Raw genomic sequence first — 25,638 nt, forward strand, 5'->3', positions numbered from 1 at the left:
CAACTTAATATTAGTTAATACGATATTATATATTTTAAAGATTGCGTAATTGGTATCAATTCATCAATCATATATCGTTTTAGCTCGACTAGCTGAAGTATTACTAACCAAAAGTGAGGGAAATGGAGCCCGGGACAATTGTGAGAGTGACGGCAAGGTTAGTGTGGTGTGTTGGTGCTGCTGAGCGCATTAATCTAGCCTCACAGGCTGCAGGTTTATGAGACGCACGATCTGGTCCGGCAGATAACAAGAACAAATATATTGATTTCGCTCTATCGACCTCAAACAACTGCAGCCGTTTGCAGTTTTCCATTCTCGATCGGCTTTGTCTGTGTCACAATGAAATGAATGGCGTTAGAGCACCCTAACGTTACGACAATACGACAGCCTTGAAGCATCTTTATTGCAGTGAAGCACCATTAACACTGAAGTGCGCCCTTAATAATGATAATAAAATACCACAAAATCTGCCGAAAGAGGCGAAGTCTTACGAAAATAAATGACGCTACAAAATTTACAGTAACATCGTCTGATCTCTTTTCCAAAACAGCAAACAAAGAAAAAGGTAATTGCTATGGATCAACAAGTTCTGGCGCGTGAATTGCTGCGTTCAAGATCACAGGCTCAGCAAGAGATACACGACAAGATGGAGATGATGATGGAGGCGCTCAATGACGTGCTGTACGCTCGCGAGGAGCTCGAAGCAATGTTGCTTCGCGAGGCAGAGATCATCAATGAGCTGTATGCAAGCATCGGAGAGGTTCCAACTCCGAGAGGTTTTCCGTCGTCGTATGGGATGGTGCCGGGGCGTGTTATTAGAGTTCTTATGAATTACCCTCCTGCTCAGTGAAGTGGATGCTGAATTCTATGTTGGTAAACTCTTCTCAACCAAAACGTTTAACTTTTTATTCTTTCTTATTCTTATAGTAATGAGCAATCTCTTCGCGTGAAGCAGTACTTCGAGCATTGAAACGCCTGATCATTGTCGTGTGAGCTTAGTAACTTCTTCATCCGTCTTCTGCATTTTTTAAACTCCTCTTCATTCCGTAGGGCAGGATTTGTTGTACACAGCAGCAGCCACGTCAATCTCAACCGCATCACTCTTACGTAGGCCTCCGTGATACGATGACGCTCAAACCTATGGGCGTTGCGCAAGAAAGCGTAAACCATTCCCAACATCAGAAGTCCACAGCTTGTGCCATCGGGCTGAGTAGGCTCGTCAATCCACTTTTTTAAAATTTATTTGGGAAATTGCTCCTTGGCCCCACTTCCTGTGTGCCATTTTTCCAAATATGGCATCAATGTGTTTTTCCAGGCATTTTTCATCTCTCTTCGATAACATCGTTGGTGCAAAGGCTCGTAAAAATGTACGCGTAATGTTGTTGGAAACGCCACCTCCACGATGATAACACCCCAGTGAATACTATCCAGATTCAATGGCAAAATCACGAATGGTGTCTCCGATAGCCACTGTTTTGGTTGGTTTGGCCATATCAGCAACGAGGACAAACCAACAGCTCCTTTAACCGTGTCAGTGATCATCTGTATCCCCATCCCGATTACTGCGTCGTTCAGCATTGCGTTGCGAGGAATTATGGCAGCTACATCCATAAAATTAACGAAAGCGGACCCCGACTTGCTCTTCAAAATCGTCATCAGCGAACAGTTTGAATATCTCTGAAGCACGTCTTCAGCCAAAGCTTGGTGAACCTTTGCAGATTCTGAATGTAGTAGTCCACTTGTTTTAACCTCCAAGGAAAAAGGTTCGACTGGATGGGCTTGAACAAGGCGCCAATCTTGGTTCAGCCACTTGACATCCTCGATAAATCCCCTGGCCTTTGCCTTGAGTACGTAAAAATTCTCAATTCTGTTTAAGAAAGTGCTGTAAGTTCCATACGAACAGGGGTTAGTAGTGTTTGTGTAAATTGGTGCAACCTCATTTCTCTAAAAGTACCCTTAACACATGTAGGGCGCCTTTAACACATGAAGGGTGCCCTTAACCCATCAATATTAAAAAATACCCACCTGTGTAGAACGAGATTTTCTGAGCCAAATGAGACCAGCATACCCCCACGGAGCTTCCTGATTTGCCGCTTGCAGCTCCTCGCGTTTTAAGATTATTGCAGCAGATGCTTTCTTCAAGAGAGAGGCAGGTATGACCAATGCATGGTCATTTGTGATGTCACCAATGGTTTCATCAGCAACTTTGCACGTAACAGGACGGGCTTGTCATCCATGCGAACAGGATACTGGTCGAGCACGTTTGACACCTTCTCCACATTCGGGTAATATTTAGCCCACTGGATGATCTGGGTCAGCGATACAGTAACCTTCGATGAAAGCAGAACAACAGCCAACTTGGGTTGCTTGGCAATCCACCCCTGTCTTGTATTCTTTCGAGTACGAGGCTTCGGATCTGGAAACTTTCATCACTTCAACACGGCGGGAATTTAGTGGTTGGGTCGTATCACTTTGGTTTTTCGTATAACTGGTCCTCACAGCGGCGGCCTTTGCTACATTCCAAAAGCATTGCTTGTTCGGTGTGTATCTCGCCATACATTTTTTTGTCTTCTTTTGGTGTTTTCGGATAATTGGGCTTCAAGTTCGGACTCTTCCGACGGAGGATGGGAAGGCTCGCCATTCGCAAATTTTCGTTCTCGTGCCAACACCGTCCAATGACTCACCCTCCATTCCCAATTTCCTGATCGGCCTGCATTTCGGCCATCACATCTGCGATGTCAAGCGATCAAATATACTGTCAGAATCGCTGTCAGCTCAGTAAACGAGAATCCGCACCAGTTGAGGATGTGTTCTCAGCACAATCATCAAGTTGTTTTTCGGTGAAAGACTTCCAATTGTTCATCTGCTCGTAGAATTCAAAGGTAGATAACCCACATGCTTCTCAATTACTGATCCGAATAGAGCTTGGGCCCTTGCATACTTCTCAGCACCTGAAAGCACTACCATATTACCTTCCTCTTGGCGTCGAAGACGAACATACTCCACACAACGCTTTCCGACTCGCGCTTTGGAGGTGAAGCTGCTTTTTAAGGGTGCAGGATGGGCTTTGGGCACCCTTAAGCTCATCGGTCGAGCCTTCACCATATTAATCACTTGGCGAACAGACTTCAAACCCTTTTCCAGTGTGTCGTAAAGTTCTTCAGTTGTTTTCATACTCCATCGTGCAGGCACTGCTAGCGCAAGTAGCGAGATGAATCCATGTCCTTTGCTGGCAACCGTCATGATATGCTGGCAAGGCAGTCGCCGACTCTTGTAAAAAAGGCAACTGCACGACCATAAAGTATCGTCTACTATGGTTTCTTGTCCAGCTAAATACACTTTCCATTCCGCTTGAGTAGGTCCTATTTGCGTACAGGTGGCCTCAGATTTGTACACCATGAACAGGTCCCATTGAGACAAAACTTTCACCAGCGTCTCGTTCGAAAGATGGCCCGCAACGCGCTGCAAAAAAAGAGGAATGGTTTGAACAGGACGGGACTGTGTGGAACTTCTTCGGATAGACGACAACAAGTGATTCACAATGTTCACTTGGTTCTGAAGCAAGCCAGCGATTGTTCGGTCGATTCTCGTTTTACGACCAAGAAGACGTTTTAACTGATTCCAGTTGCTCTTGATCCTGTTAGCTGTAGTGTTCCCAGCCGTGAAGTATTTTTCGCGCGCATGGTAGGCTCACATATCATTACACCACTCCCAATTTTCCTGGAAATACTGGAAAATCTCTGGACAGGGCTTGCTGCAAATATCCGGACACTCGCCCTTGCAAAACTTTTCGAATCCATCTCGTGATCTATTGTAAGCCGCTGTTGTAGTGCTGTACATCATCTGCTTAATAGAAAACTCGACTTCATCTTGCTGAATGCCCGTAAGATCATACTTTGCCCGCTTGACGACCTTCTTCCAGTTCGCCATAGTGTGAAATTGACACAAGAGTACGGTTGCATCGGGAAAGCACCTCTCCAACACTCTCCACTCCGTAAAGTCCTTGTCAATGACAAAAGTCTCTATTTGTGCCCAACCTTCGTTCTTCTTCTTGAAAAACTGAAGAATCGCCTCCGTAGTAGATTCTTTTTCATCAAGCGCAATAAAGTCCAAAACCGGCACACCCCGCCCCGTTGCACTGGTAACAAGAAGACTCCCTGTGTGAAATTAAACACAAAAATAATTAAAGGTGCTGCACCAGAGATAAGGGCGCTCAACTATAGAGATAAGGGCGCCCCAAAAATAAATAAAAAAAACTTACCAAGATGAAATTCCAAGTTTTTTGTACCATAAGTCCAATCCATACAAAGAGTCTCTCCCCACTGTTCAAACGCTAACTTCTGTACGGCAGTTTGTATCACAACGCCACTCGTCACGTCGTTCTGATCTTGAAGAACGAGAACCTCGTTGTCATCAGAACATGCCAAGGTATCCAGCATATCTGAAAGTTTTTTGTCAGCAGATGTACTTTGCAACACCTTTCTGACAATGTTGCGTGCTTGCTGGGATGTCACGTGGCGTTCCAAAGCACCGGAAAGAAACTCTTGAATGTGATGTGACCCCGTGTTGGCATCCGCAATAACGCCAACTTGATCCGCTACCATGCTATTTTCAGCTACAGACCCTGCTCCAAAATAGCTGGAGTAAATTGATGCATTTGTTCGATGATTGTGTGTCCAGGTCTAATTATAATACTGTTAGTATTTCGTACTCTCAGCGACATTGTCAAATAATTACTTACCCAGTTCCGCAGGACGATTCGCCACTTTGGATCATGGTCTTCGTTTACAGTATTCATCACAGTGGCCGTGACACTAGCTCTACACCCAGTGTATCTAGTTGGCGTACTTCTCAAGCCTTTACCTCGAGACTTCTGAGGACAACCATGGGTACAACGAAACACCTTGTAGCTGTGCTGCATCTTGTTTGGTATCTGCAGCTTGACCAATCTATAATGTACAGCATAAAAACAAGCATTATTGTTAGTCAGTCTGATATAATTTAAAAGTATTAAAATATATTATAAATCTTACTTACGTATTGTGTTTTTTCACCGTCTGTGAGTCTCGGGCCCTGAATAGTAGGAAGTGTTCGCTGCAATATTTCTCCATAACATCACCGAACTCGGTCCATGTCGAAAACTCGAGCTGTCGCATCGGCGGAACTTTGTTTACAAAGCTCACACGGGACGTTTCCATTGCCAAACGTTCGGGATACGACTTGGTGCGTCTGACCCTTGGCGTTTGGTCGACATTAGGATCTTGGGCGGCTATGTTTGTGTCTTTGCCCTGTTCATTATCTGCTGACGCCAAACAAATAGTCTCCGCGACACTGTCCTCGCCAGAGCCGTCACTTTCAGCGTGCCGTCGTCGTTTGGTAGGTGTTGTTAGTTGATGCAGACGACTTTTCCTCTTGGAGGCCCGGCTTGTATCTGTCCGAAGTATCAAAAACAGTTAAACTATAGTCATATACGATAATTTTTCGCAATACAGCACGATCCAATTTCGTCCAAAAATTCCTGCAACGTATCACTCGAATCGCTATCAAGTGTGATGTCAACATCACGGTCGTCGTATTCAGACCCGGAAGAAGAAGAGCTCAGCTCGAAAAGGGCGTCTATGTCATCTAAACAACAGAAGCATTAACGTTGGGGATTTTTTTTGTAATGACCACAAATATAGCAAAGAAGCTGTGATACGTACCTTCAGACATTTAAGTTGCGATCTCCAGTCAACTGTCGCGTCCATTAGTGATCGTCTAGCAGGAAAACAGGTAGAATTCTTCCCGTGAGTGACAGCTTTCGACGCGTGGCACTGATTTCTCGAATGAGCCCCAAAATTAAACGGCCAGGATTCATCGCACTTAACAGCATTCTTCGAACTTAGTTGAGATTGTAGTGTACACACTGGTAATTTTCGGCGAATTTAAAATTTCACATGTAAGTTTTACAATTCAGAAAATATCATAAAAACTTTAAGGGCGCTCATATCCTCAAGCGCCCTTAACGGTACTATTTATGCAAAATCCTTAGGGTGCTTGAACTACTTCGCAATGAAATACTAGAGCGAATGCTCGTCAGTTTTAAAGCCTGCCATCACTGCTGCTGCTTTAGAGCTTGACCGGGGAAGGTGATAAGAAACGTACTTAAGTGGGAAATATCATCTAGTTTCTACATGTAATATTTTTAAAATCTCCAAGTTAATAATAGAATATTATGGTAGCTTTTGAAAAACCGAGCTACCAGTTCTATGAATAAATAGTATTATTACTATCAAAAATATCATATGATATTTGGTTATCATTTGCCCCTTTTTGCTGGTGGTTCCCAGTTGTAGAGAATAAAAAAAAGCTACAGTAGGAAATCAGTCATCACCCGATGCGTCTTCTTTGGACTTGGTTCTCAAGCAGCAGTTCGAAGATCCGTCTTGTGTTAGCAACTTCCTGATTTTACTCGCACTGTCCGTCGTCAATGACGGCGGAGTGCGAGTAAAATTAAACGGCCCGTCAATAGCCACGTTGGGAGCATTCTCAACAGTTCAGCTTAGCAAAAGCATACAGCGTGGCACAGATGATCTACATATTGATGCATCCTGTGCTTTTAGCTTCTTGTATAATAGGAAATACTACGCAGTAATAATGATAGTACTATTTTGATCGACTATATGAACCTACATGTAATGTAATGTCCAGGACCACACATAATTCGCTCATGGTTCAGAGGTAGAGTTGAAAAAGACAGGAGAAGATATAGAGGAAACATACTTCGAGGTAGTACAACGTACGCTGAACTTCATTTTCAGATGAGCCGGTGAAGCGAATACAGCTTAATCGCACCAGCGAACGGCAAAAATAATCCTTACTGTAGGAGTACATTTCAACACCATGGTATTACAGTATACGAGCTGTAGCACGTACCACTCTGTTCCATCTCAAATCTAACACTTCTCCCACTGGTGCGAGCCCAATAAATGACCGTGCGATGTGCCTTGATTGGTAAAAAAAAACTGAAAAGTCATTGATTTACTGCAAAACTCATATGTCAGCACCATGCGTTTCCATATGAGGCACAGGACTATAAAGGACGACATTTTGGGTACAGTAAGGGACGACGGATACCCGAGACCATCCTCCGAATGAAAGAGATCTTCATTTCACCTTTTGCTGCTAAGACCAACACGTGACGAAGGCGCTAATGGACCTGCCAACCACAAGTCGACTCTACCAAGCTGCGATCGCTGCAGCCCGGTTTGCGGATCAAAGACTCGAGAGCAGGACGCGTAGCGACTACAGCAGCAGTCTTCGACGATTCTCAGCGTTCTGCAAAAGTGAAGGCTACCCAGACCCACTGAAGAAACGATTTGTGGAGCTGCCCGGGGTGGTGGCCGCGTACATCAACTTACTCGACACCTCCAGCTCAACTTAATGGCCCGCTGAAAAGCTTCGCGCTGCGCTTAGCTGGCACTACACGAAACCTGAGATGCTAGTCGGTGGCCACCCACACGATCGTTGGGTTGTTGAGACTTCTCCGGACGGCACCCCAGCACCTCGAGGCAACCCGGCACGGTCAGCAGCCATCACGCGGATTCTCGCCGGTCTCAGCAAATCCAAGAAGCGCGAGCGGACTCCAAAGCGTGCGTCCCCGATGTCCCTGTTGATGCTGACGAAGGTCATTACATTCTTGGAGTCGAATTCGATGTTCAACGAAACCATGCGGCTGTGGTTTTCTGCGGTTTGTTCTCTCAGCTTCTATGGTATGTGCCGTATCAACGAAGTCTTGTTCATGAAGAAGGGCGACATTCAGCTTGGTCTCAAGCGCAAATCGCGCGTTAATGACAGCGACATCGAGTTTGGCTGTTTCACTATTCGTGACCGGAAGACAAATCATGATCCCCTCGCAAGTCGAACCTACTCACTCCATCATCTCACGAAGGAAGAACTGGCAGCTGAAGCATTGACCTTTCTTGGATAGATGGTTTACGTACGCGCGGAAGAAGTCTCACCACACCTGGCGTGACAGCGACTACGCGTTTCCATCATTGACGAAGGTACCACGCGGCACATCCAAGAAGCGAAGGAGGGAAGCAGGTGTTTGTGCACTAGCGCGACTCTCGAAGGTATACGAGATATCGACTTTGGAGGCTCACAGTTATCAGACGACACTATGCAGGATACTCAGCATACGACCGAATCAGCAGACGTCGCACAAGAGCACACTAATACCTCTAGCACCGAGTTGGGAGAGCTGAAGACACTGCTTCAAGGGCTGCATAAAATGGTCAAGGCTATTAGCGATACACCTCGTTCAACCCAGGAACAGGTGTGTGACGACGATATTGAAGTGCCAGTGGCCGCTAATCTTAAGCCAGGATCGGATACGACAGCACTAGTGTCTGAACTTTCGGACGCCAAGTCGTGGAAAGACTATGTTCATCAGTACTGGAATGCGAACCCGGACTGTCACCAGTATCGCGCGGGAGTGAGCGAAAAGTTCATCGATTGCGTCTCTCCAGGATGAAGATCATCGCCGAGTTCATTCGCGAGCAGTACGACGATGACCAAGACAAGTTCAAGATGGACTTCGCAACCTTCATTGGCGAGGAACTCACCGTCAACGAGATCCTTGCAGCAGTTCGTAACCGAAGGAAAGCCAGTAAAGTAGCGGTGTGCGATCGTCCTTAATTGTACTGACGTCCCTGACTGTACCATACTGTCGTCTCTTGTTGTACCATCGGCGTTAATTGTACTATCGTCCCTTATTGTACCATCGTCCTCTGTTGTACTTACCCCCTCAATTCTACTACCGTCGTCCTTTATTGTACTATCGTCCGTCCCTTATTGTACCGTCGTCCCTTATTGTACTATCGTCCGTCCCTTATTGTACTGTCGTCTCTTAATATACTGTCGTCCCTTATTGTACCGTCGCCCTTTATTGTACTATCGTCTCTTTTTGTACTTTTGATACTTACAAATTCCAATACAAACTGAAACGACGGATTTGCACCTTCCATTTTAAGGCACTACCTCTCATGCCTACTCCCTATCTTTAGGGGGCGTAATCTTCATCGCTGTCAGAAGAGCTGCTGAAGTCACTCGCGTGATATTCGTCAACACTGTTGTCTCCGTCTCCATCGTCTTGCGCACCTTCTGATTCTTCTGATTCCTCATCCGGTTCTTCATACTCAAAGGGGTTGTCTTCCGATCCTTCGTCATTTTCCTCATCACTGAAGAATAGCCCACCGGGGACTGGGAACGGCTGCGAACCCGCTGGGCACTGCAAGTCACGGGCTCGGATATTGCGCAGATACTGAGCGTTGTATGCCACGAGACACTCGTAGTCAGCCGTGTGGCTACATTGAGGTCCTTTCAGTACCACGCCCGTGATGACCCTGAGGCAAGCCACACACGTTGGTGGTGCCGCCACATGCCTCACAATTATTACTTCATCGTCTTCAACTTCAAGGTGCACGTAGGCTCGGCAGCTACTGCAACGTGGGTCAGCGGGGATTGTTCGCTTGATGCACTCACGGTGGTACGGCTGCCGACAGCTGTCTTGGTCACACACCCATGTCTCACCATCGAAAGGATCCAGGCATATGACGCAATCAGTAACACCGTCGCGCCCCGTAGCCTTACTTGATTCTTGGTGACCTTGTGCCTGGACGTGTTCCGCTTTCCCATTTTCCTGATGGACTTGATCATCTTGTGCACCTTGACTCGTCATTGTCTAGATGTTCTAGCTCCAAAAAGCTGGGAACAGCAACGATGTCCGATAGCTCATCATCTCCAGTCAACAGCAGCTGATCAAGAAGATCATGTGCATAATCATCGTCATCACGAGCAGCTTGATCTCGGGTGTAATCATGTTAAGTCGGATTGTCCGTGTCGAAATCATCCACCTGGTCCGACCGATCATGCCTATCATCCGACTCGAGCAGCTGGTCCAAGCGACCTTGCACATCGTCAGGTCCCACCAGCTGTTCTTGGGTTCCAACGGACTCCCGCTGCAGACGACGTCGCTCTCGGTGGTATGCTGCGTCGCGTTGTCGCCTCGCTGCAGCCAGCTGGTTCCGGTGCTCGATGCGATCGGCGAGATTGCGGCACCTACTCACTCGCTGATGGCGCGTGACATGGTGCCTGTTCCCCTTGACCCAATGCCAACACACGTCACAAAGCTGGCACGGGGGCGCAGAGATACCGCGGCAGCGTCCTTGCTGGTGCAGCCGTAGGTGGTCCGACCGCTCAAAGTCGTGATGACAACTGTCACACACGTATCCTGGCGTCGACAGGAGTTCGGAGATGTCCATTCTGCATACAATAACCAAAACAAATATATTACGTTGGACCAAAACAGACTATTCATAAATTACGTGTGCCTATAGCCTTGGTAGTCGCACGTGCGCTGTGGGCCCTTCGCACCAGTAGAGCAGATAGCTTCGCGGTAGATTCGATAGTGAAGCGCAGATTTTTTCAAACGTGCGCAGGCTCCGGATGCGTCCCGTGCGAAATGTATCCAATTGGCATCAGAAAAAAGCCGTTGCCCTTACCCTACCGCGGCCTCTCTGAAAGGGCATGCCTGTTGTAGTATAAGAAAAATGGTGTATCATGTGTACACAAAATTGCCTACCCCTACATAAAGTCGCACAAGCCCAACGAAGTCCTACTTCTCCTTTACTGACATATTTGCTAAACTAATGGTGTGATTTAGCTAAACGAGCCCACTACGGAAAGCCCTGCCTTAGCTCTATAAAGCAGTAATTTTTGGTAGAATATAGTCAAACAGCAACGAAGTACAGAGCAAAAGAGCGTCATTCGTTTTGACGGGGTGGACGTCTAGTATATGGAATGGTCTGTTATGAGAATTTTGGATTTCGAACCAATTTGTTGGTTACATGTATACATACATTTAAATTCTTTGGTTGGATTTAGATTAGTTTCGTCTCACCCTCGACGCCTCTCAGATTGCGACTGTGATGCGACGGAGTTCACTTATTGTGAATTGTATGTTGGTTGGCTAGAGCGCGTTCATTGAGAGCAGCAGCTCCAGAGCAGGAGGTACTTGCTGCTGTGCTGGCATCACGTCGATACCGGATGTCATTCTCTTTCCGCCTCATGAGGAGTTTTAGATAAATTCTCTGCATAGAAATCACGCAATGCCAACACTACAACCAAATCGGTAGCTCTAGTTTTTGTTTTGTGTCTCGCGGTCGGTGTGGTGCCTTTTTTCGCTTTCTGTGATGCTGTACAAGCGAACGTTTTCATGCATCAGATAGTCTAAAAATGTAAACTTCGATAAAAGATCATTTAAAATACTACTGTAGTATTTTTTAATCGGTATTAAGACCAAGCTCCGAAAAGTAGAGATGAGCAAAAAAAAAGTGTTTTCTTCGTTAAAACACATGCGAAATATTACTTTCGATTAATCCGCGTACGAATCCAATTCTCTTGATACAAACTGTTGGATCAAGGTGTGGCCAGCCTCTTCTTCTCTTCTTTCTTCTTCTCCATCGCCGTGTAGAAGGAGTAGTAGCCGAGGTATAGTCGCTGGAGTTGCTTCGCAACATTATTCATCTCTGCTTGGGAGACGCCCAGCACCGTCTTGACTTGCGTCGGCGTCAGCTTAGCCTTGTACCAGGCACGATAATTGATCCTCCACGCTGCGCGGTCCTCTTCACCCGCTTCGGCGAGAATTGCCGCAATCGAGCGCTCCTCCGTGTTGCGCAGAGATCGAGCAAATTCCTGGTTGTTGTTCATCGTGTTGATGTCATTTGACGTCTCAGCGACCGCAGCAGTGGAGCTGGAAACGAGGGCCATCATTGCCACCACAGCGACGAGAAGGAAGCGCATGGTCAAGCAGTTGGGTTACTCGAAAGGGGGCAAAATGCGGACTGTTGATTTCATAACGCAGCTCGTGTGGAACAGCAAAGCCCATGAGCATCGAAAAAGGGCAGATGTTCGATTTGCTTATCTTCTGGATGCAAAAAAACCTTCCGTATTTGTTGCTGGCAACAACAAATACATGTACGAATCGTACTACGATGGCAAGTTGGCAGTGCCAACAGCTCAAACTGCGGGAATGAAGATCTGATGGAGGCATCCCACTGGTATCCATCCCATAATCAGCTTTCCTTAAAATCAAACCTGTAATATTTAATACATATTTTCCTCCTCTTTGTTTTATCAGCATGGACTTCTTCTTCATTTTAATGCACTTTAGAATTTAATAGCTCGTTCTAGTAATTGGTGTTATAATTTGCTCTTGGAAACGATAATGACCAAAAACAAAATCACGTTCTGTCAGCTTACCTGAGCCGCTGCCTTCATCGGATGCGGAGCCACCGGCTCGGCAACGGACGAAGCGGCGCCAAAGAAAAAGAAGAATGGTAGGACGTCCATTTAAATAGCCAAGAGGGCTCGAATTACTTACTTCCGCTGTTAAAATAGCTGTTCTGGGCATGTATAATAATCTCCTGCTATTGATTAGGAAGAAAAGGAACATTTCTGGAAGCGCGAGTGGCGATGTTGCGTCAAAATGCGGGGATTTCAGGCCGGAAGGAGGTGGTATTTAGCTAGAGCTCCAAGTTGCGGCGAATTAACAGTAGAGAGAGGCAGCGACAAAACGCGATGGCTGCAGCCCAATCAGCTTTTGCCGAGTTTTCGGTGGGTTACTTCGTACAGCTTCATCATATAGGGTGTCCAAACTTCTTTTTTGTTTCTCTTCCTTTGCTTGCAGTCTCTGCGGGGTCAGGATACTGCTGCACGACGATCGCAAGTTTGCGCCTTGAATGAGCAAAATTTGCGGCGAATCCGAATCAACCTTTCCGCAAGGAGTCTGGCTATAATAATAATACTTGACGGAAGAAGGACATTACATCTATAACGCTGGGCGTGCACTAGTTTGTGGGTGTGCCGAGTGTCAATGCAGTAAAGTGTTGGACGCGCAACACAGTTTTCCCTTTTTCAACTTGAAAAGAACCACAACTGATCTGGGTGAGGACATGATGCTTTCCAACGGACTTTAAAAGAACGCGATCAAGTTCTTCCAGTGCGATGAATACGATGGGGAGGGAGGGCCGTATGGCATCATGGCCACCGCCCTCGTTGGTAAAGACGATTTTTACCCGTATTTACTATCGGATGCGGCTTCGTAAAGACGTCTCTGCGGCATTGAGCTTTCGTCATTTACGCGAAAGAAAAGCGATGGGATTGATGAGGATGAGCTCGTAGACAGTGGTTTCGGGTGAAGCTACATCACTCGGACCTACACATCCCGCTACACGTCCTGCAGGAGGTTCAACGCAGCGTGACACTCACATGGTCCACAGCATGAGCGAGTCGCAATACGGCGCTTGGGCATGAAATTGACAAAACATGTATGCATGTTTCTGCTGTTAAAAGGATGAATGTCTGCAAACTAAGCTTACTTCTACATACGTTACGTAGGATCTGATAACATGACGGTTTGTTAACGAGACTCGTAGATAACACGGTGCATACTCTGAACCATCGTGTCTGAGAAGCACGCGAGTCCCTGACGGACTTCCTGGAGCACGTGGGGAGGGATATCCATCTCTGTATGGTGCAACTTGACCCGGAAAAACCGCGTTAGGACCACCACACGTTCGTATTCGTCGTCTTGGTCCTCCTCGGGGTCCCGAGGATACGGAAAGCCCCCCGTTCCATACAGTGGATGACGCGTGCGTGTCTTTGTCTTCCGGTTCGCTGGTCTCTTACAGAAATGTTCCGTAAACTTCATGGCTGCGTTGATGTCCATTCGCACGCGTTCTTCAGGGACGTATGGGTACATATCATCCAGATCCACCGAGTCCGTGGCGACTAGAGCATAGGGAGCTTGTCTTTCCTGCTCGTCGTCCACATCTGGCTCGACCAGTTTAAAGAACTTCACAATGTTCTTTTCAACCTTAACGCCCTGCGACATGGTGCTAACCAGTCGGTGGTTCGAGAAGGCGTCGCTCGCTGTGCTGTCGTCATCTTCGCGCACTGTGATGTCCCCCAGCATCTCGGAGATGCTGATTTCCATATTCCGGAAGAAAAACTGCAGCGCCTCGAACACTTGGCGCACAGACCTGACGCCATGGAACGGCGTATTGTCCATCTTCTCGGCGCAGAAATGTCCCTCCTCGGTCTCAAATTTGCTCTCCTGACACCAATGCGTCAGGCGCGGCATGACTTTGGCTCGCTCGGTGATGAACTCGTCGGCTTGTCTCAGCTTCTTGTCCTTCAAATGGACCAGAGCGGCTCGTCTTTGCTTTAAATCGGCCGTGAGATGGATAAACGTCTCGATGGGGCTCTCGGGGCACTTCATCAAGTACTCGGCCGCCATAATAGCGTGTGCGTTTCGAAGCAGCAAGTCCTGCTTCCTGGACTCTGCTCGGAGTCTGTTATTGTCCTGGATGCGCGCATAGAGCTGCTCCTTCTCAGCGAAGAACGCGTCTGGAATCCCACTCGCTCTTCTGAGATGAATGACCTGCTGCTTGAGCTGAACCAGCTCTGCTTCGAGCAGTGCCTTCTTTTCTTTACGGACTATATACGTAGGTTTCTTATCCCGTCGTTTCCTCTTGGCGATGTCTCCGTCGTCGTCTGTAGCGGCATATTTCGCAGGTCTCCCGACTCGCCTCTTCTTGGGGCTCGTAGGAGGGTCCAGTCTCTTCCTACCTCGACCGACGTGCTCCTCTGCAGTGCCAGGAGGCGTCAGGGCACCCGACATGCTGCCAAATCCCTCCCTGAGTCGCTGATGACGCCCCAGCCCTGGGTGCATGAAATGGCCTGATGCTCCGTGTTCGCGTCTCAATTGCTCGTATTGCGGCTTACGGCTTGGATTGACGATCTGGATGAGCGAGAGAAGGTTGTCCGCTGCGGCGGCTCTGTCCTGGGTCCCGCCGGGCGAGATATGGCGGCGGCCTGCTTCGGGAAAAGATGAACGCGGGAAGGACGAGGAGGAGGAATAACTCGGGCGCCCGGAGGCTTCTGGTGGCCGCAGAGAGCGCGAAATGCCGCTGTGGTAGTCGCGCGCGTCCTGTTCTGCGTCGTATGCCTCCATGGATGCTGTGGGGGACACGCGGCGCTCGTAAAGTCCCATGGCGAATGTGCTCTCTGCTGCTTGATTGCGAGTGGGAAGTGAACGCTGTTCGGTGATGTGTCACTCCGTGTGAAAATGATTGTGACATGAAATGGTACAGTAGATGAGGTGGCTTACGTAACTCACATCTGTTAAAGATGATAGGGTGCAAATGCACAGGTATTTACTGGACAAAGAGAAGTGTGATTTCATATTTTACAAACAAGTTTTTTGGGCCCCCTGTTTGTGCGGCATGTATGTTATAACAAATAACGCATCATCAACGGTACCCCGTCGATTGCTCTATAAAGGCATGGCAAAACCTTACCATAATCGCATCCACCGGCTCTATTATCCCTCGGTGATTCAAAGACAGCTGAGCCCTCTTCGTCTACATGCACAGTCGAATCATGCCAGCCGACGTCATATTTAGGCACTGGCAGTGCTGTCCTCGAATCTGTAAATGAAAGAGGTAATGCCACCAAATATTAATCGCTGGCAGCAAATAGCTTGATACTTTAAACAGTAATCAGAATACTCCCGTGAAAACACGGTGGCACCGTCAGGGGCTAATGGTAACCAAATATCATATGATATTTTTGATAGTAATAGTACTATTTTCGATATTAAATATTAATAGTAACTCATTTTTGCAAAAGCTAACATAATATTTTTATATTAGCTCGGAGAACTGAAAAATATTAGATACTACATGATATTTTATGATATTTCCCCACTTAAGTACGTTTCTTGCCAGCTTACCGAGCGGAGCCAAATAACTTTTTCGATCAGGTTCTAGAAAAGCAGTAGGCTTTAAGACTGACGAGTATTTGCTCTAGTATTTCACTGTGACACAGACAAAGGCGATCGAGATGGAAAACTGCAAACGCTTGCAGCTGTTTAACGTTGATAGAGCGAAATCAAGACATTTGTTCTTGTTCTCTTCCGATCTCCTCGTCGACATCGTGCGTCTAATAAACCTGCTGCCTGTGGCGCTAGATTAATGCGCTCAGCAGTGCCAACACACAACGCCAACCTTGCCGTCACTCACAATTGTCCCGGTACTCACGGTTGATTAGTAATACTTCAGCTAGTCGAGCGTTAACGACATCTGATTGGTTAATTTAGCCCGATTACGCAATCTTTGAAAATATAATATCGTATTAGCTAATATTAAGTTGATATTTAATAATATCATATTGTCTCAGAAGAAAATATAAGGTGATATTTTTAATATTAACTGGTCTACAGGTGATATTTTCACAATATTAACTTCACCGATTTTGGAGTTACCATTAACCCCTGGGCACCGTGCCCCTCGATGTTGACGCGACGCAGGTGCGCGCATGTCTTGCATCCACAATCCGATGGGTAAACTGATAATTCCCAAGTACATGTACCGGGTATTAACAAAGTATTACATGTACTTTCTAATAGTGCGTGCGTCTGAGTGTGAGAGTCCGCTGCATGGCCCGAACGAGCTCTTCGCCCCAGCGGCCAATTTCATGGCGTGTCTCCTCTAAACAGTCGTACGATACGTCCAGATCCGAATGGTGCAACTTGATCAGCGACCACAGCGTGACCTTGACCACGAGCTCCCCATCGTCACTGCATCTCGTTCGACCATCTCCCTCTCGATGGATATGCCAGTGCTCCTCCTGCGGAAGACGCGTAAGCAGTAGCGCTGCTGTGACGTCCTTCCGCATCCGCTCTTGTGACCGATAAGGATACAACTCGTCTTCATCCACAAAGTCGGCCATAAAAATACCAAACGCGCTGGTTGCAGTGCCATTGGGGCCACTAGATGTTGTCGCTTCATGGAATTCATTAAACTGCAGCGAGTTGGTCTCCAGTGGTGGAGCATGAGGTGCAGATCCCGTAGTGGTCACTAATCTCAGTTGAGTGACATTGTCGTCCCCGTCATCATCATCCTCCCGAATTGTAATATTCCCCAGAACATCCGACATACACATTTCGACATTTGCAATCTGGAATAACGCCGCGTCAAATACGGCACGGAGACTGGCAGCCCCGCGGAAATGTGTTACAGCGAACCTCACGGCGCAATAATCACCTCTAGAGGTCTCGAATCGCTCTTCTTCGCAGTACTGTCTCCCAGGCTCCAGTCCTCGACTGCGACGCAGTAGAAACTCGTGCGTCGTCTGCAGTTTGGTGTCTTTCATGGCCACCAGCTCTTGGTGACGCTGTACGCGATCCATTCCGAGCTTAATGAATGTATTGAGGGGGCTAGTATCGTGTTGTTGCTGGACATACCCGGAGATGAGCCCTTGAATCTCCGCTAGCGTCGATTGTCTTGATTGCACTGCGTCCCGCAGAATTGTATTCATCACTGGAGCTTGAGTATGTTTCTTGACGTGTAAGGCATTCGACACAATGGCCTGCGACTTGAGACCTTCAGTTGGTCCTCTAGCTGCTCGATTTGACTTAATAGCTCCATCTTCTGCTCCTTGCGAAGCTTATGCGTAGGAATGCGTTCTTTTCGCGGCGGTTCAACTTGCTTGGCTTCCGATCCGTTCTTGACGGTTCTTTGCCGTTTAAAGGCTGTGTTGTCATCATCGGCACTGCTCTCGTCGCCGCTGGTGCTCGTGGCACTATGCATCTGCTTGTTATCTGTCTTGTAGGTGCCGGTTTCTTAGTATTCAAGTCGTTCAACGGCGTAGGATTCGAGATATTCGCGTCAGACTTGCCTCCATGGAGCGGACGCCTGCGATATATGGCTGTTTGGGCGAGCCGAGGGCTGCGGTGGCGCGTGGAGGGCCCACAGTTCATCCGGAATCGTCAAATACGGTAATGGTGATAGCAATGAGCGAACTTTGCTTTTCGGACTTAGCCGCGTAACATGAAACAAATAACGTTATAATTCATGTATCTTGATACACTGGGTACATGTAGACGACGAGAAGCAAAATTCAAATTGAGAGGGCTCTCTATAAAGCACGTCATGCGTGTCCCAGCCTCCAACTTGGAGTCGAAGTGCAGGCATGACGGACCGTCATACGTCACTATTGCCATTACCGTAATGGCCAAAGCTGGGCCGTCCCGTCGAGCCTGCAGACCGACAGTATCCTCTTCACCTCGTCTTGCTGTCAGTGACAAAACGCACACGGGAGCGTCTCTCCTATTTATACTTCGAAGCACTCTTGGAACTTCACTCGGCCCACTGTCAAGAACGTCAACGTCGGCACCGTAATTTATTTGGTGAGAGCAGCCGAAAAACTCTAATAAGAAATAAAAGGCACTTCTATTACCATACAGAGGCGTTTGAACAGTTTTTTTCATATTCCGTGCTCGACAAAGCTCTTAAATTTATGATTCCAACAATACACTTATCCACAACGTCATCACTTGAGCATTTACCGACACTGTCGTCGATGCTCGGAAGGCTTGACTAGTAAATACCATCAAAACCTCCTGCTCCACGTCCATGGATCTATTCCAAGTCTCCACCGCCAAATCCACTATCAAGGTAAAATGTCAGCCACAGAATGTGCTCATGGTCGTGTCCAACCGCCAGTTGCAGGTCTGGAACGGATCTACTTGTTGGCCGTCGAATCTTCAGGACGGCTCATTGATGTATCTCGTTACCGACCCAGGAAAAACTGTTGAAGACGAATCTCCAGCGTCCTCTGCCTCAGGCTCGACTTCTCCTGTGCCAAAAGAGCCCGAGAAGAAGAAACGTGCTTACAAAAAGTGCAAGGCGACGCACACGATTCGAAAGGAGCAGAAGGCGGTACTAGAGAAGAAGATCGCTGAGCTACAAGCCCATCTTGAGGATATTAAGTTCTGGGCACTGGTAGAGCAGGGCGAAGTGTGTAAATCCTACCATGACCGAGTAGAGAAACAAAAGAATCGATTCAGGATCAGCATTTGGTGATGGCGCAGGTGAGAGCTCTGCTATCGGGTCAGATGACACCAAATGAGTGGAGTGAGAACCATGGAGACCAAGATCTTTATGAGCGTAGATAGAGCAGAAAGACGTGTTAATGCCTGATCGGCAGCACTTTGACGCACTTGAGTCTCACAACGCAAGAGAAAGAGTAAGATTGACAGCCTAACTAACTACGCCTAGTTTTCATGTCTAACCTCTTGTGCATGCAGATGAACGCAGCTGCCGTGCGCATCAAATCTCTGGTCCAGATCCAGACACTTGTCCACAGTCACCCCAGTTTCCAACACTCCTCCTCGCCGGCAGTGCCTTGCATTCTGCTTTCCATGGTCCTTCGACGGACTTCGCTCCAGTCTCATTAATGTTTCCCGATCTTCTCGCGCAACGCCGTCATTCTCGGCGCACTTAGCGCCTTCGTCATCAGATCCGCAAGCATGTTCGCTCTCTCCTTATACCCAGGCCTCAGTACACCTCGCCGAGGGTATGAGCTCACGAACTTGATTCGCACATCAATGTGCTTCGCCTTGGCCGATGCCGTCTCTCCGTCGAGATGCTTCAGAGCGACCTGGTTGTCCACCAGCAGCAGTATCGGCTCAACGAGCTTTACCCCGAGCTCCCCAAATATTCTTGCACCCCGAGCACTTCCGTCACCATCACAGAGGCTGCTGTATACTCAGCTTCCATCGTAGAGAGAGAGACTCCCCCTTGCTTCTTACACACCCAACTCACCGGCATGTCATCCAACGTCACCAGACCACCCGTAACGGACTTCCTGGCCTGCTTGTCCGCTGCAAAATCGGCATCGCTAAAAGCTACAACATCAAAAGCCTCGTTCCGTTCCTTCGTTCCCTTCATCTGCAGCCGCACCTCCTTCGTTCCGGTCAGATAGCGAAAATTTCTTTTCGCCAGCTTCCAGTCCCCGACTGACGGGTTGTGCATCTTGCGCGACGCCTTGTGAACAGCGAAAGCGATTTCAGTACGCGTGCAGCGCGCCACCCACATCAAGCTCCCCATCAACGACTGAAACATCGTCACAGTCACTCCGTCATCCCCTCCTGACACAGTCAATGCCTCAGTGGCATTCTCATCATTTCATTCAGGTCCGATTGGTACGCGAACCGCATGCGCAGCCTTCATACCGAACTCTTTCAGCATGTCCGCTATCATTACTACCTGGTCCTGGTGATAACTGTCGTCCGCGTCGTACGTCATACGCACGCTCAGGAACTTGCTTGCCACTCCAGGATTCTTCACAGACAGGCTCGCTGAAGAAAGCATCCACAGCTCCCGCTTCCGTACCCGTGACCAGCAGGTCGTCTACATAGACACCCACCACAGCTAGTACTCCGTTGCGCCAGCGGTAGTATACACACATGTCAGTCAGGCTTTGATTAAACCCGACACTTACCAGTTTCCGATGTAGCAGCTTGCTACACAGACGGCCGGCTTGTTTGAGTCCGCATAGTGCCTTCTGTAGCTTCAACACAAGTTCCCTATGGCTCGTGACGCCAAGCATGCGCTTAATCTCCTCGGAGATCGTCATTCCCTTTAACACTTGGACATAGATGTCCAGCTCCGCCTCCTTGTCAGCTTTTACATACGTGTTGGGCACGTCCCCATGCTTCGCATGTACGCGCCACTTCCTCGCTAAACAAAGTATTATCTTCACACTTCCTATGTTCATTACAGCGGTGAACGTGATGCTGTAGTTGGCCCCAAATTCCTGCTCGTCTCCACAGGCCACGAGCCGCGCCTTCAGGCGCTCGATTGCTCCCTCAGCGTCTCGCTTGGTCTTAAACACCTACTTTGTGTGAACTGTACGTACCTCTCGAGGCGCACGCTTCTGCAAGAGGACGGGGGGGGGGGGACAGCGCAGCGAGGCTAACAACCAGGCGATCAATGGGAAAGCTGAGCGGATGCATAGGATCATCATGAATATGGTTCGGTGTATGATCTTTGCCTGCGACCTTCCTTTGCGTTTCTGGGGCGACGCGGTCCAGTACGCAGCTTACATCCTTCATATCGCCGACGAGCTCGAATCCTGTACGGGCTTCGCCGCTGGAGATGCTCGAGAAGAAGACGCCGTCGCTCGGTGAGATGGTGCTTCTGGTCTCCCTGTACGGCTTACAGAGATCCTCGTAACAAGCATTTCTCGCAGCGGGCGCAGCAAGGAATGATTGTCGGCATCGGGGAGGAGACCAAGGTGTACCTACCAAAGGATCGTGTGGTCATAACCACGCAACACGTACACACATCGAAACCCTGAACAAGGAACAGAACAAGCAAGTACATAAGCTGTATCTTCAGGATGCGGATGGGAACGGCGCGGAGGAGTCCGCGGACGGCACAGAGAATGCGGATATGGTAGCAAGCGCTGGTAGCAAGACCAGGCGAGGGGCTAAGGGAGAGAATCGTGCGAAGAAGGCGTGGCGGCGCGACAGACACGTGACGCGCTCGATAGCGCGCAGGACTGCGGAAGGAGTGAACGAGTCAGCTCTGCAGGAGGATACGCCGGACAGTGGCGTGAACAGCGTAGTGGAAGTGGACCCCGAGAAATATGGAGAGTCTATGCGTAGCCAGCGACCTGAGTAATGGCGGAAGGCCGCGGAAGAAGAGATGAGAGCTCTGGACGCGAACGGGGTGTAGAAGTGGTGCAACAAGTCCACATTCTGATATTCGCCTCCAGAATCGGTCATCAGCACGTGAATTCTACAGTCGAAACGCTTCTCGAAGAACGTAAGGAATGTTCAAACGGCTTGGCTGCAGCGTCCTTCGTCTTCGCTAAGAAAGCCCTGCAGTAGTTGATCTTCTGATCGACAAAATTGATCATATACCGATTGGTAAGTCGATCGCGTGAGGTCATCGGGCCATTTAAGCCTGAGCAAATGACGCCCCAACGCGATGGATCGGCGAGTGAGCACCCCTATCATTTCCAGATTGCTTGTTCTTAGCCTGTTTTCCCTACGCACAGGTCAAATAGCTCACTCGTCTGTGATCCGTGAGCTTGGTGCCCGAACTTGGATCCGTTGCAAGGCGCTTCACAGCATCGTAGTTTAAGTGTCCGAGCCTACGATGGAAATCTACCTGTGTCCCTTGCTGCACGTTGCTCGACACGTCGCCCGACCCATTTGCCTCCTCCTCCTCAAGGGCAGCCATGATCACTTCGGACAGAGCCTAGACACCCTTTCCGCTATTCCGATTACCACCAGCACGTTTCTACGCAACGCTACATCGAAAGCCACTTTTTCACCAACCTTGGCCACAACTACGCGTCGTTCGCCCTTTTGGGCAAGTGGGTAGCCCGTTTTGTCCAGCTGACCGTACGAGATCAAATTGTGCACCACGCTCTCCGCGTCATAAACGTCGGACAATTTTACCGTCTGTATCACCCCGCACGCAGTGCCCCGCAGAGTCACTGAGCCTTTCATGCTGATCGAGAGTGGCTCGCCGTTCGGCTGTACACACTGGTCGTCACACGGCTCCACGTCCTCGAGCCAGGACGCGTCGTTCACCAGGTGCCGACTCGAGCCGTTATCCAAGATCCTGGTATCGTCGAACTTATCCGACGTCTCGTTCACCGCCAACGTGATGTCCGGCTCCTTGTTCTTCTTTGGGCAGGCCGCACGCAGATACCCAGCCTCACCGCAGCGATAACACGTTCGCGTCTCCTTCCCCCGATCACCCCGTATTCACCACTTCGCGCCCAGGATTCTTGTCCTTTCCCGTCTTGATCTCCCAGGACTGAGCGAAATGAGCGAGCTCCTCCGCGTGTTGCAGTTAGTCCGTCCTTGATCCATCCACCTTAGCCATAAGCACCGTACGCAAGTCCACGGACGCATACTGTACGATGTTATTCAGGACCAAGTACTCAGCGCTGTTCCCAGAAGCCTCGGAGATAGCCACCAGGTACATGCAGTGTTCCGACCACGAGCGTCTCGGGTCCTTGGGTGTCGTAAACAGCTGCATCGCCTGCGCGGGCGTGATAGTCGTCTTAAGCGTTTGCAACATCTTCTCCATGATGTACTGGAGCGTGGGTAGCTGCGCCTACCAAGTATACACCTGCTTATTGAAGTACCTTTTCGGCAGTCCCTGCCATGTAGTTTCCAAAACGATCCACCTTCACGTCTTTCAGCCACAGAAATCCAAAACAGACTGCGCGAAATTCATCTTGCACTCGAACCACCTTCCCCATTCCAGGAAGCCCGAGCCCAGCCCCACGTACAGATCTTTGCCGTCGAAAGGGCGAATCGTCAGCTTCTTCTGTCGCGCATCTGGGTATCTCACTACTTGGTGTTGTTGTTGCTGGAGGCCCGCACGCGCGGCGTGCATCTGAGCCCCCTGTCCTCCAGGACATTCATGCATTTGTGCCGCAGTAGCATCTGCTCGTGCTACCCGTTCCGCAGACACTTGATCCGCTTGTGCCGCGTTGTACAGTCGCTGTAGGTACGACAATGGCATCTCATTCCCAGCCGGGTGCTGTCCAAAGTACTGCGGCGGTCCAGCTGATATTGCCGGCGATCTAGTGACCGGTGTCTGCGGCGATCCTCCGAGTGAATCAATGTGCATTCTTAACCCACGCCGAAGCAAAGATGCTAGAGCTCATACGCTGCGCGCCACCGAGCTTCGCATCCGCCTCCAGCTAATGACGCATCATCTGCTGGGATTTCGACAGCTTCTCGTACGCGACCTTTATGGTGTCCATCTGATTGGCCATGCCTTGGATTAGGGCGACCAAGTCTTCGGTCGTGTGTCCGGCGCGTGGCGCATTAGCGCCAGTGTCAGCGCCGTCATTGTGAGTGACGGCGGCCCTCTTCTCTTCTGTGTCGTCCACTGTACCAATCCTTTCGTGACTGGTCGCAGATGCAGCGGTCGTCTGCGCTGACGCAGCGTCGCCGCTGTCCTCGTCCGTGTTTTTGGTCATTTGGGCTCAAGACCTGTTAATGCCTGATCGGCAGCACTTTGGCACACTTGAGTATCACAACGCAAAAGAAAGAGTGAGATTGACAGCTAACTAGCTTCGCCTAGTTCTCTTATCTAACTTTTTGTGCATGCAGATGAACGCAGCTGCCGTGCGCATCAAATCTCTGGTCCAGATCCAGACACTGGTCCGCAATCATCCCAGTTTCCAACAAGACGACGCGTGCTACATGCACTAAGAGGGGTCAAACTTCAGGAGGCAAAGAGGTTCTTGCGAGTAGTGAGGTGCAGCGCATACCTCCGGCAGTTTTTTTTCTTTACTAAATTTAACAAGGAGAATAAATTTAGCCGTTTCTAAGCGCAAGGAGCAGTTTCTAACGAGGCGACCACAAGGCAGGATGGCTAATGGTAACCAAATATCATATAATAATTTTGATAGTAATTGTATTACTCTCGATATTCAAAATCAATAGTAGCTCAGTTTTTCAAAAGTTAACATAATTTTATTTTAAACTTAGAGATTTGAATTTTTTTTAGAAACTAGATGATATTTTTTATTTACCACTTAAGTACGTTTCTTGCAAAGACTTGCAGCAGTAGTGATGGCTCTGGATCGGCAGATAATAAGAACAAATATTTGAATTCACTCTATCGAACTGCAACCGTTTGCAGTTTTCCATCTCGACCGGCTTTGACTGTATCACAGTGAATATACTAGGGTCAGTTTCTAAGCCTTCCTGCATATAATAAATATGCAGCCTATGAGGCTAGATTATTGCGCTCAGCAGCACCAACACACCACACCAACCTTGCCGTCACTCTTACAATTGTCCCGGACTCACTGTTGATTAGTAGTACTTCAGCTAGTCGAACTTTAACGGTATATGATTGGTGTATTAATACCGATTACGCAAACTAAAAAAAAAGAATATATCTTATTCAGGGGTTAATGGTAACTCCAAAATCGGTGAAGTTAATATTGTGAAAATATCACCTGTAGACCAGTTAATATTAAAAATATCACCTTATATTTTCTTCTGAGACAATATGATATTATTAAATATCAACTTAATATTAGCTAATACGATCAGGGGTTAATGGTAACTCCAAAATCGGTGAAGTTAATATTGTGAAAATATCACCTGTAGACCAGTTAATATAAAAAATATCACCTAATATTTTCTTCTGAGACAATATGATATTATTAAATATCAACTTAATATTAGTTAATACGATATTATATTTTTCAATGATTGCGTAATCGAGCTACATTAACCAATCAGATGTCGTTAACGCTCGACTAGCTGAAGTATTACTAATCAACCGTGAGTACCGGGACAATTGTGAGTGACGGCAAGGTTGGCGTTGTGTGTTGGCACTGCTGAGCGCATTAATCTATCGCCACAGGCAGCAGGTTTATTAGACGCACGATGTCGACGAGGAGATCGGTAGAGAACAAGAACAAATGTCTTGATTTCGCTCTATCAACGTTAAACAGCTGCAAGCGTTTGCAGTTTTCCATCTCGATCGCCTTTGTCTGTGTCACAGTCAGGGGCTAATGGTAACCAAATATCATATGATATTTTTGATAGTAATAGTACTATTTTCGATATTAAATATTAATAGTAACTCATTTTTGCAAAAGCTAACATAATATTTTTATATTAGCTCGGAGAACTGAAAAATATTAGATACTACATGATATTTTATGATATTTCCCACTTAAGTACGTTTCTTG

The 25,638-nt window shown here is 48.1% G+C and overlaps 5 protein-coding genes across 5 annotated transcripts; 2 read left to right on the forward strand and 3 right to left on the reverse strand.

Annotated features, from left to right (window-relative positions):
• Window positions 1–9,860: 9,860 nt before the first annotated feature.
• PITG_06086 (uncharacterized protein) lies at window positions 9,861–10,709 on the forward strand (the record flags this gene model as incomplete). Its single annotated transcript, XM_002998230.1, has 2 exons — window positions 9,861–10,222; window positions 10,706–10,709. 2 exons carry the CDS (start codon window positions 9,861–9,863, stop codon window positions 10,707–10,709), a joined length of 366 nt encoding a protein of 121 aa, XP_002998276.1.
• A 751-nt stretch (window positions 10,710–11,460) lies between these two features.
• Window positions 11,461–11,844, reverse strand: PITG_06087 (secreted RxLR effector peptide protein, putative; the record flags this gene model as incomplete). The annotated part of the gene is made up of 1 exon (XM_002998231.1): window positions 11,461–11,844. The coding sequence occupies one exon, from the start codon at window positions 11,842–11,844 to the stop codon at window positions 11,461–11,463; it is 384 nt and encodes a 127-aa protein (XP_002998277.1).
• Window positions 11,845–13,360: 1,516 nt separating this feature from the next.
• On the reverse strand, window positions 13,361–15,114 carry PITG_06088 (uncharacterized protein; the record flags this gene model as incomplete). The annotated part of the gene is made up of 1 exon (XM_002998232.1): window positions 13,361–15,114. One exon carries the CDS (start codon window positions 15,095–15,097, stop codon window positions 13,463–13,465), a length of 1,635 nt encoding a protein of 544 aa, XP_002998278.1.
• A 3,407-nt stretch (window positions 15,115–18,521) lies between these two features.
• PITG_06089 (uncharacterized protein) lies at window positions 18,522–18,971 on the forward strand (the record flags this gene model as incomplete). The annotated part of the gene is made up of 1 exon (XM_002998233.1): window positions 18,522–18,971. One exon carries the CDS (start codon window positions 18,522–18,524, stop codon window positions 18,969–18,971), a length of 450 nt encoding a protein of 149 aa, XP_002998279.1.
• A 2,315-nt stretch (window positions 18,972–21,286) lies between these two features.
• Window positions 21,287–23,000, reverse strand: PITG_06090 (uncharacterized protein; the record flags this gene model as incomplete). The annotated part of the gene is made up of 5 exons (XM_002998234.1): window positions 21,287–21,652; window positions 21,969–22,157; window positions 22,238–22,621; window positions 22,677–22,724; window positions 22,785–23,000. The coding sequence occupies 5 exons, from the start codon at window positions 22,998–23,000 to the stop codon at window positions 21,287–21,289; spliced, it is 1,203 nt and encodes a 400-aa protein (XP_002998280.1).
• Window positions 23,001–25,638: the final 2,638 nt, after the last annotated feature.

Source organism: Phytophthora infestans, genomic scaffold (genome assembly GCF_000142945.1).
Source record: "Phytophthora infestans T30-4 supercont1.9 genomic scaffold, whole genome shotgun sequence".
Lineage (NCBI taxonomy): Eukaryota > Oomycota > Peronosporomycetes > Peronosporales > Peronosporaceae > Phytophthora > Phytophthora infestans.